An 11,551-nucleotide genomic window follows, 5' to 3' on the forward strand; every position below is an offset into this window, starting at 1 on the left:
ACTTACACCAGTTCTGAATTTGACCTGTAACCTGGGGTTTGTAATGTCAGCATTCAAGGTTTATGACATTGAAATCCAATTGTTATGACATCACAGCCCAACACCATGGAAATAATTGTGATGTCATAGTGCAGAGTTTGTGACTTTGCTGCTGGATCAAACAGGAGTAGCAAATTGGTCTCTGAAAAAGGAGTCAGTCTCCCTTTCCACTCCTTTTTTTTAACAGTGCCCAAATGGGCACATAATTGGCCAATGGGATTTAAAAACAAACAAAGCCCGCAGAACATCTGATAGATCATGTGAGTGAGTTTCATAGCAGAGGGAAATATTGGGAATGTTTTCCCTGATATTTTTAAAACTACTCTGGTACTGTATCCCTTTATAATGAAACTTCCCTGACTGTTGGCAAAGTATTTAAGGTTCCTCAGCGTGTAATGCTATTGCTCAGCAATTCTCAGACTTCATTCCGCAGCCCACTTTGTAAGAGGCAGAGATTCTCTCACTTCCCTCCTCTCAGATTTCCCATCCCACATGTTCATGGCAGCTTTCCTCTCTCCGTTGGGCTGGTTCCCTGCCTCTCCCTCTCACTGCCACCTTCCCCTTCCTCACCATAATTGGAGCTGTTTGTGCAGGATTGGCATTCAATACCTGTGTAACACTTGTTTCCTACTTTGTTATTGTCTGGTAGGGGGACCCCATCCCAGAAGACATTTACAAGATAATGAGTGACAGCTCGGTGCGCTCCAGGAGTGACCTCCAGCGTGCCCTGCAGATAGACTCCGTAGGTAAATCTCCTCTACACCAAACACTCCTCTTCCTTCCTTAAATCTCATGGTGGGAGTACCTTTCTTTTTCCAGCAGGTACACTGGCAAGGCTTATCACTCTAAATATAGAAACATGTTAGTCTCTAGGTGCCAGTCTATCAAGCTATACTGCAAAACTCAGTTACAATAGGGCTGGGTACTGGGGAGATTTAAATAGCCTGGTGCATGGAATGAGGAGCTTGAGAAAAACCCAAGCAAGCTTCTGAGCTAGGAGATGCCCAGAGAGGTGGTTGGAGTGGAACATGAGTAGATTAAGAGGTGCACAAGTGGGTGAGTGAACTAGCTCATGGGCTGATGCAAAGGCACACAGGTGAATGAATGAAGTGGGCTTTGAGGAGATGCACAAGTGGATGAATAGACTGATCCATGGGATGACAAAAAGACAGACAAGTGGGTGGTTGGGAGTGAGCCAGGTGAGCTGATAGCACTCATCTAGGAGCAGGTGAGAATATGTGCAGGGGAAGGGGGGATGAGAGAGCTGGTCCCCAAGTAGAATAGCTAGGGAGGGGCACAGGCAGGTGGGTGGACTGGTTCCCAGGTAGACCCTTCTATGAGATGATAGAAAAAGGAAGAAGGACGTGGGATTGTGTCAGGCTGACTAAGCTGGTGGGGGGGTTGGAATTGCTTTGTCATTTTCTGTGGGTAATAGCTCAGAGTTTGCAGTGCTTGGGAACACCTGGCCAGGACTGAAGTCACAGAGCAGCAGCAGCAGCCCAGGGAGCAAAGTGTGGAGGGACTGGCACGTGTGGGAATGAGACCACGTGTCACGGTCGCCAGGCTGGATCAGGAATTTATTTATAAACGGTCTCTTCAGAGTGAATTCCATTCTATTCTAACCTCTGCTCCCGCCCGTCCCCCTCCACCCCCCTCGCCTTCTCTCTTGTGTTTTGTCTGTTTGTAGCTTTGTAATCCTTGCCGAGACACTATCTACGGGGGAACAGAATTTCCTGCTTTTGTTTCCTATGCCAGTCGGACCACTGGCACGTTCTCAAAAGCATTCCCGCTCCCTTTCAAAATGGCCTGGGAGGGGACGGGGAAGGGGGGAGAGAACCAGCTGTGGGCTGCTATTGTTTTCCTTAAAAAGAGGCGACGAGGTTCCCCCCCCCCAAGTTCTTCTTCTGAGTCCATGAGCCACACAATGGGGCAGCTTCCAAAATTAGCAACACTGCCTTTTGCAAGCCTGGGTCCCCACCCGTCAGCAGCAGCAGCAACGGTCTATCAAGAAGAAGGGGAGGAGGAGGGGGACCTCGGTTTTCAATAGAAGATTTGTTTCAAGTCAACAGTGTTGCTCTTTTTTTCTCATCAACTTAACCTTTATGCAAAAGGCAACCCGCACCCTGGCCTGATAAAATTCCAGAGAATGCAAGATGGAGGGGGGGAGAGGGAGAGACAGAGAAGATGTGTGCAGTCTGTCATGTCCTATAGCTTACGTAAGGGATACATTTCTGTTCCAGTGACTAACCACTCATATGCTTAAGAAATTAAACAGGATTCTCTTGGGAGACCAGGGGTTTGGGAATGGGCTATGGAGTCTTTCAAGCCCAGGTCATTGGTTCCACGCTAAACCCAGATTAGGAAATACTGGATGACACAGGGGATCACATATGGGACTGAACGCTTTCATACCCAAGTTACAGATTCCAATTTGCCCTCAAGTAGTTAGTGACTGCATGTCATTACTGTTCGCTGGCCTATGTGAAATCAGCTTGGTGCTGTCACCGCAGGCCGGCAGCCAGGTGTTCACATCACAATATCCACTGATGATGACTTGTTCACGTGTGGTCTGAACAGAGACCAAATGCCCCTCTCACCCTTAAAAAGTGGCCATCCCCAGGGCACGGGTGAAGTGCATTATGGGGCGTGATAGGTGTGAGATGCTTGCTCTGCTGTTGTGCCTGATAAACAGAGATCTTCAGTCCAGCGCCTTGTCCCAGTCCTGAATTCACTTTAATACAATAACTCCCTGGAGGCTGATGTCCATTCTGCCTCCCACTGCAGCTACACCAGGCCACAGAAGGAAAGAGCTGCCGCTGGGTAGGAGCTGTCTCTGAACACTGCTCTAGTCTGGGGCTCAGGAGGGGCCACTTACTAGAGCAACCCAGGGAGACTATGAGAAGTTCTCTGTTCAGCACTTCCTATGGGAAAGCAGTGGGATGGGATACTGGGAATTGGGCTGACTGCTAACAGTCCTCCTTCCTTCCCCCCCAACCACCCCCAGTAACTGAGTTTTAACTGACAGTAGTAGAGGGGAAGAGTTATTTTGAACTCATTTTTCTATTCTCCTGCCAAAAAAGTTGACTACCTCAAATGAGCGCGAACGCAAGTACCCCACCGCCACCTCATCTAATGCACCTGCATCCTGACCTCCCGCCCCACTGCTATTCCAGTCCTGGGTCCTCCACTCAGCTCTGCCAGTGCCCCTCAGTCCTGCTCTGTAGCACCCTTTGTTATTCCAGTCCTAGGACAAACACACAACTCTACCACTGCACCTCAGTTTTCACCTGCAGCACCTCCTGCTAATCCAGCCTTGCTCCTTGCTCTCCACTCCCACTCATCTGATTCACCTGAATCTTGACTTGCAAGTCCCTCTGCTACTCCATGTACATTCCAAATAGCTCTGCTAAAGTGCATCTCACTCTTGCCCTAGAGTATCTTCTGCAAGTCCAGCCCTGGGCCTCTCTTTAACAAGATATGCCGGTTACTGTGAATGGAGCAGTGTGATGAGGTGAACAAACGTAGAATCTCCCCATACTCATTGCACTTGTGACCTAAGCTGGGACTTGAACCTAAAACTCTGGACGGGACATGCTAGTGCAGTAACGAGACCGATGAATCACCCAAATGCTGCCTCCTCTGTCACTTGATTCCCACACCATTGCCTCACTTTTTTACCTCATTGTCTTATTTGGCTCTGTCCTTCTCTTGCAGAAGAGGATGGCTCCAATTTGGATCTGAACTCAACGCGAGCCCATCCTGGTCAAAACTTGCCTCGAGGGAGACGAAGTCTAGGTGAGTGATAGACTCAGACCTAACTTCTGTGCAGGAGTTTCAGTGTAAGTGAGAGATTAGCTATACAGATATATGGGTTTGTACAGTCTGCATCTGTGTTCACCATGAGTGTATGAATGTAGGTGTGCATGTTTAAGTGTGTGTCACTCTGCGCACGTGCATTTAGCCATGTAAGTGTGTTTGTGTTAGAGAGTCTGTCTCTGCCTCTATGCTACCAAATGTAGTCTCCTTCTTTCAGCATTGCTGTAACTGCCCCAGCACCAAGGGTAGTACAGACAGCAGGGTGCAGGCATTTCCAGCACTGTGTCCTGATGCCCTCCTCTGGCTGGGGCTTCGGACTTGGTGCTGGCAATGCCTGAGCCCTGTCTGCATTAGCATTCACTTCATAGCTCGTACCAGTGCTGGAAAACAAGCTCTAGATATGCTATTGTAGACACGTCTTGTGACAGTCAGTAACTAACTCTGTGTTTCTGCCGAGTGTGATACTGCCCTCAGCAAACGTAGAGACTGCTATTAATTGTTAAGTACTGAAATTAGCTGAAATAATTCAACAGAGCAGAATGATAATGGACCAGGCCTGGTGCCCTAGCGATTGTTATTTGCACTTTTTGATTCCTAGTCCCATCCTCTTGCTCCAGTAGGGCCTGAAAGTGTTGTAGAGGCCAAGTGTTCAGCACCTGAAGTGGAGGAGCTCGTGTTCGGAAGCAGGAGACATCATTCTGCAGCAAATCACGCTATCTCATTACACAGCGGCATTGACTAGCCCCTGTCCTTTCCGGCCCAAGATGTTAGCTGTAGTTATCATTATTTATTATGTACCATCAGGATTCTTGGCCCTTTGAAGGAGACAGTGAACGGCATTGAATGGGTGTAGGATGGGGAAAGAATATATTTCTGTAGTTCCAGGAGAGTGTGAGCCTTTGTCAGATAACATAGTGGGTCTGCATCAGGTTTCTGGGAGTAGCCTGTGAAGCCTATTTCATCATTTTTCTCTTGGGTCCCTCTAGTTGCAGTGGTAGATGCTGAGCCAGCAGTACTCGCAGAATGCAAGACACGGACAGAGGTCTTTGAAATCTCCCGGAGCATGGTAGATTCCACCAATGCCAATTTTGTGGTGTGGCCGCCGTGTGTGGAGGTGCAGCGGTGCTCCGGATGCTGCAACAACCGCAATGTGCAGTGTCGCCCCACGCTGGTCCGCGTGCGGCATGTCCAGGTACACAAGAATCCTCTATCCTCTCCCTCCCCCTTGCTTCCTTTTCTCCTGGCCCCTCCAGTAAAAACACAAACCAACTGGGGGGATTGCCTGTGGTCATACAAGTGAGGGGCTAACCCTGCTGGCCTCTCCATCACCACCCTGACAATGCATCTCAGCCCAAACACGTGCACTGAGACAGCATCCCCTCCTCCTCTCCTTGCCCCTCTGTGATCTTCCTGCCTAGCCCGGCTGTAAACAGACACCTGATAGCTGACCTCTTGCTCTGATCATGCTAGCTCATCAGTTAATAGTGATCTCCACGCTTCCTCCCAGACAGCTCATTTAAAAATATAATCCTCCCCCGCAAATCTTCTGCCTGACCTGTGAGAGATTCCCTCAGGCCTTGGGCAGGCCGGTGTGTATGTGTGTGTCTGCACACTCACACAGTCTGCTTTATCAGGAAATTCCTTTCTCAGAAAAGCCACTCTGAATGAGGGAGAAAAAAGAGAGAGGGGGAGAAATGGGAGTTGTTTTTGTGGAAAAAGCAAAGGTCAGGGCAAATGTCAGCCAGGAAAAATGACCCGGAAATGGCTTCTCTGAGGTCTCTGTATTGTGTGGTTGGAAATGTTTGTCTAGTGAGCAGCGTGTGGTCTGAAGCATGTGGAGTGGGGCTTTCAAGGAAAGATAAACAGCCAGTAGGTTTGATCACTGGTTGAGTGATGTTGCCAGGGCCAGTGCATTGGGAGCATTTCAGTTCCAGACTCAAAGCAGTGATAGTATTTATAGCCTGCAGACCTCCGCAGGGAATGTGGTTTTGTTAGATAAGCTAAACTAGGTCAGGCCTGGTCAGTATTTGAATGGGAAACCACCAACGCAAACGCAGAGACTGTAGGATGTGCTGCTGGAGATCTAGTAAGAGGTGCTCTTCCCTCTGAGAGTACGGCTACACTGCCACTGGGAGGTGTAAGTCCCAGTGCAGGTAGACGTACAGCCCCTAGCTCTGATTGAACTAGTGCTCAAAATAATAGCATGGCTGCAGCAGCTCGGGCTAGCTGCTCAAGTACAATCCCATCCAAGAGCCTAGGTATGTACTCTGGCTCTTCTTAGTGCACGAGCTCAATCATAGCTAGCGTGTGTACATCTGCTTGAGCTGGAAATTACACCCCTCAGCTGCATTGTACATGTATCCTGAATCAGTGATGCAAGGGCTGCAGAATGGTCCTTGGGAGCATTGTGTTGCCAGACATGCTGCCTTTCACATGAGACGAGAGCCCCTTACCACTGTTAGTCATCAAAAATCATGAGACAAATTCAGACATGGCTCCACTGAAGTTAGTAGAGTCGCGCTTGTTTGCATTAGGTCTGGATTTCTCCTCTCTGCCATGTTGTTTTTTGCAACAGTAAGGGTTTTAACTCCAATATCTCAATTCAGTTAATTACATTCTTCCTACCCCAAAACTTCCTCTGTCAAATCTATCAGACCCAGCATTGTTCTGTATTTCTTTTCTCAGTTGTGTAATGTTTTTGGGCACTGTTCATGTTTCATGCAAGAAGCAGCTGTAAGTCAGGAGTGGGTGAAGTGATTCTCTATGTACAAAGTCAAAGTCAGACCTGCCTGGCTATGTGCTACTCCACTGAAATCAGTGAAAGTTGCACCAAACTGTACCAGGTCTGGATTTGATCTGTGGATTTTAAAGTGCTTTTGGACCCTTTGGGAAGAAGGGCAATAGAGAAATAAAGGTAGTATTCATGTTGATGTAGTGGGAGTTGTAGCTGTATTTATATTTTAGATGGGTTTGCTTTTATTCTCGCCCAATAGGTAAGCAAGATAGAATTTGTTCAGAAGAAGCCAAACTTTAAAAAAGCCATTGTGCCCTTGGAGGATCACCTGGAGTGTCGATGTGAGGCACTGTCGTCTCAGCCCTCCAGTCGCAGTCGGCCAGGTTCACGTGAACACAGAGGTAAGGCTGCTGGTACTAGGGGAAGAGAGAGGGAAATGCTGCAAGATGAGACAGAGGGCCAGAGCCTCAGCTGCTGTGAATCAGCACAGCGCCGGTGAAGTCCAGGGAGCTTTACTGATTTCCAGCGGCTGAAGGTTTTGCCTAGAATGCTGCTTGTGAGAGAGGGGGGAAAATGGAGGAGGAGAAGAGGGTGAGAAAGACAGAGAGAGGAAAGTATGGAATGGGGAAGAGGGAAAGAGCAGAGAGGAAAAGGAGAGTGGAGAAATGAGGAGAATAGATGAAGTGAGGAAGAATGGAGGGGAAGGAAGAACAGGGTCTTCGGCTCTCTTGTTCTAGAGATGGTGGGGAGGGAGTGGTATTTCCAGCTGTCTCAGCTGCTGCTCATGGCATGATACACTCCCATCTCTGTTTTGGCAGGTAAGTCACCATCGATCACTGCAGCCCCTGTTTCGGTGAGACAACGAGCACGCCAGCTGCCAGCACGAAAGAGAAAACATCGGAAGTTCAAGCATGTCCACGATAAGAAAGTGCTGAAAGAAATCCTCACAGCATAGAGGTGCTGGCCGGGGACAGAGTGCAAGGCAGGTAATAGCAACAACTGCCACAGGAGGGGGGCACTTTGGGAAGTGAGCCAGTCTGCTCTTCTAGTCATGGGGAATTCCCTTCCCACACACAAGCGCTGCCCATGCACCTCAACTGCTACCCACAGCACCTGCTGCTATTTCAGCCCTGGGCCTCACACACACTTCTGCCCAGGTATCTCAGTTCTGCAGCTCTTGTTATTCCAATGTAGGGCCAAGATGCTCAATAGTGCCGAATTGTGTGATCTAATGAAGTAACAGGACTAGGCTGGTACTCACCAAATTCATCCCACTTATGATTTATCACACTTGAACAATCTTGCAGAGGTGAAAGATTTATGCATTATTCCCACTTTGCCACTGAGCCCTACTCTACAACCTCCCTTAAAGCTGAACAACAAGCCTATCCCCTCTATATCTAAAAACCATTGGAGACCATATTATTTGTCTATTATGTGGAGCTCGCTCTGATCTTCCTTCATGAATTGAGTTTCCACTGGAAATGGAGAATTAATGTCCATTTTGTATTCTCTATTGTGGGATTGCTTTTTTTATTTTTTTGGTTAAAATGGTGGAAGCACTTTGATGAGTCTCGCTGTCCTAACAGGAAGTCTGAGAACATAACAAAGGTTAAAAAAAGCAAAAGGAGAACTGGAGTCTCGAATTAAATCTGGAGCCTTTCAATTCTAGGGGCCTGACTCTTCTCTCACATACAGTGATGTAAATCAGGACTAACTCCAAGGACTCCAATGGAATTTCACTGGTGTAAAGTCAGTATGAGTTAAAGGAGAATCGGGTCTTAGGTTCTCAATAGGCTAGGCCTTTTGAGACAGAGAGAACTGTGGTCTGAGCACAGAAACTTGGAGCCAGGAGTCTTCTAATTCCATCTTTAGCACTAGGGCTGCTCTGGGTTTCGTGTTCTGCCATTTTAACCAAAAAATACTCCTCTGGTCCCTGACCAGTGCAAGAATCCAAATGCAAAGGTGATGTGCTGCTATTTTTGTTCCTGTGCCAAGCTTGGCTTGGTCTGTCCTGGAGATAAATAGAAGACTTCAGTGGCTTGGTCTCCAGGGCTATTAATGTGGTACTTCAAAGAAAACATTATCATAGAAGAAAGAGAGAAGGAAGGGGAATAGTAGAGCGAGATGGGTTCTTATTCTAATTCAGTGTCTGTGTTTGTTTCACTTTTAGGTTTATTTAATATGCAGTAAAACCTGCCTTACAGATCACCTCTGAAGAGAAACCACCTGTCACGAGCAACTACTTCCAGAGGCCACAGAACACAACCACTCTCTGGTGTGCCAACCTCGGAAGAGAGACCACCTCTTACAAGTCACCACTTTTGCTAACTACCATGAGTGGTCGCTCGTGGCAGGTTTTACTGTATTTGCTGTATTGCCCCTATGGGGTCCTCAGAGTGATAACTCTTCCTCTCTGTCGGTCTGTCTCGATGCCCGAGTCAGACGGCAAATGGTGCTTCCCTTTCCATGACCGGACCTTCTCCCTCCCTCGATTTCCCTCTCTTCATTTATTAACAATATTTTAAAGTTTTCCAAAAAAGAGAAAAAAAAATTAGAAACCCCTCCCAAAACCACATGTAACTGGAACTGGATGATGCCTTTCCTACTGCAGAGACTAGAACGGCAAATGGGAAAAAGAAAAATGGGTCAATTTTCCTTTGAGGGGCAAAAAAGGGGAGGGGGAATGGGAGCAATTTTCTTCCTTTCCCCTCTTCTTCTTGGTGAGGGTGGGAGACCCTGGCTGAGATCAATGATTGTGATGGACATGTTTTAAAGCAGGCAGACCTCAGATTAAGAGAGGAAACCAATGACGGAAAATGCACTAAGGACTTTTATTGTCCCGTCTGGACAGATTTTTTTTATGTGTGTGTATATATATTATTTTAAAAACCACTAAAATGTACAACATCTCGGGGAACAGAAAAAATGAAAGCAAAATGCATTTATCTCATCCACCCCTGGTGCAGACTGGAAGACTTTTGGGGCAGTGGGAAGGAGTGGACAGCTGGCAGAATCATTCTCCCCTCTCCCGGCCCCCTGACAAAGGATGCTGTCTTTGCACATGGCTGTAGAGGGTTCGACTTTCCAGTCTAGGACTTGGGTTACTGTTTAATTCACTTGTATGTATATATATCTCTGGTTTTAAAATGGATTTGTTCCACGGTGGGAGGAATCTGCAGGCATGTTTGTGCATCAGCTCAGGTGGGCTAGAAGAAAAGCAAACTTTCCCCGGCTTTACCCAGTGTGTGTGTGGGGTGCAGAATGGGGTGCACGGAGCAATGTCCCTCACACTCTTTCCCCCTGCTCACAACTCCCCTGCAGGATACAGAGGGACAACACAATCAACCAACGAAATACAGGCTTAGAAACATTACTTCATCAGAACAAACTGTAATTGGCTGACCAGTGATCCTGAGGGCAGGATAATATTATCCAGGAATATCTGAGAGCAGAATAACCCTTTCATGGATGTTTCTCATATCACATTCTCAGTTGCTCTCCCCATCTCTACTTCCCTGGCTCTCCCATTTTCCTCCCCCATTTTTCTCTCTCAAACACACACACGAGGATTTCCTTAACTTACATTAAAGCCCTTTTCAGTTTCAAAAGCTATAGATCCAAGGAACTTCTTGGGCAGTTGAAGGGGTCTGGGGTGAGGGCAAGGGGAGAAAGTGAACCTCTACTTCACAACAGTGATTAAAAACAGAAACAATCCCCTTTGGTGAAAGAGCATTGCTGACTGGTGTCCCGACCTCCACAGACATCTTAGAGAGCCTCAGACGTCTAGGTGGCGGAGGACAAATGACTCTTCAGATAGGGACCACCTGTACACACCCCACACGCAATTATTAAGGACATTGTTATTTATCATATGAATTGCATGAGGAGACCCAGTCATGGACCCAATGTGCTGAGCACTGTATAAACACACAACAAAAAACCTGTCCCAGCCCCAAAGAGCTTACAAGTTAGAGCTACAACTTTCCTTTCCCAGCTGCCTCTCCTTATTCCATTTTCTTTACTATGATAGCTCCCTCTCCTGGGAGAATGAGGCAGAAGAAGGGGAAAATATGCAGTATCCTCTCCAAGGGGAATAACCCCTCTCATGGTCACTCAGTACAGCATACACATTGGGACAGAGGAAACAAGGAGTAGGCTGGAGGTAATTTCGCCTTCATATTTGTGCCCTGTTGGCAAAGGACCCATCCACCAAAGTGCAGGCAGAAATACCACGGGGAAACTAGCAGCAGAAGAAAGGTGATGATGCAGCGGGATGGGGAGTGCTGTTCATCAGACAGGGGCTTAGATCTCCCCGCATCTCAAACCCAGAGCTCCTCGCTTGCTCTGCGGCCAACATCCTTCTCTGCCTCTTGCACTCTGCTCCATTCACCCCACCCCACAACTTCTCAAGTCTTAAGACACTTTGTTTTCCTGCTCCAAAATCTCCTTCCTGTGGTTTGTAAAGTTGGTGAGTTTTTTTGCTTTTTTTATTTTAATGTAAGATTAATTTATACTCAGTACTGTATTTAAAGTTGTAAAAAAATAATACAAAACAAACAAACAAAAACCAAAACTCTCAACAAAGTGTTAAGTTTCTTCTGTATGCAAAACTAAAAAAGCAAAAAATGATCAGAGTTCAGATAGAGAATCCCAGCTTCTACACTTTCATTTCTGGGACACTTTAACTGAGATTATAAAAGCTGTAACTAGAGACTGAACATTCACATTAGCTTTTCTAGTCCACCCCAGCCACCAGCCAGGGCTGGATTTTTCCCTACTGTGTATTCCTCTTTATTTTGTCCAGTCTAGTTTTCAATGACTCAAGCACTTGGGATTTCTCATTCTAATAGGTCTCAACTTTAGCAATGTTTTCTGATGCCCAGACAGACTTCCCCATTGCTCACTTTCATCCCATTATTCCAGGTTCTACTCCTTTGAACAACTCAAAACAGTTCCTCT

General features: G+C 47.0%; 1 protein-coding gene across 3 annotated transcripts in view; it reads left to right on the forward strand.

Moving 5' to 3' along the window:
* PDGFB (platelet derived growth factor subunit B) overlaps positions 1-11,161 on the forward strand; it is a 29,277-nt gene extending 18,116 nt beyond the window's left edge. Inside the window, exons 3-8 of one of the 3 annotated variants that reach the window (XM_034776294.1) lie at positions 689-785; positions 3,754-3,834; positions 4,848-5,047; positions 6,849-6,990; positions 7,408-7,575; positions 8,763-11,161. In XM_034776294.1, the coding sequence (XP_034632185.1) occupies positions 689-785; positions 3,754-3,834; positions 4,848-5,047; positions 6,849-6,990; positions 7,408-7,544 (657 nt within the window). In that variant the 3' untranslated portion in view covers positions 7,545-7,575; positions 8,763-11,161. Of the gene's footprint in view, positions 1-688; positions 786-3,753; positions 3,835-4,841; positions 5,048-6,848; positions 6,991-7,407; positions 7,576-8,762 lie in introns of all 3 variants that reach the window. The other 2 variants (XM_034776285.1, XM_034776279.1) reach the window with 2 other exon arrangements.
* Positions 11,162-11,551: the final 390 nt, after the last annotated feature.

Source organism: Trachemys scripta, chromosome 1 (assembly GCF_013100865.1).
Source record: "Trachemys scripta elegans isolate TJP31775 chromosome 1, CAS_Tse_1.0, whole genome shotgun sequence".
Classification (NCBI taxonomy): domain Eukaryota; kingdom Metazoa; phylum Chordata; order Testudines; family Emydidae; genus Trachemys; species Trachemys scripta.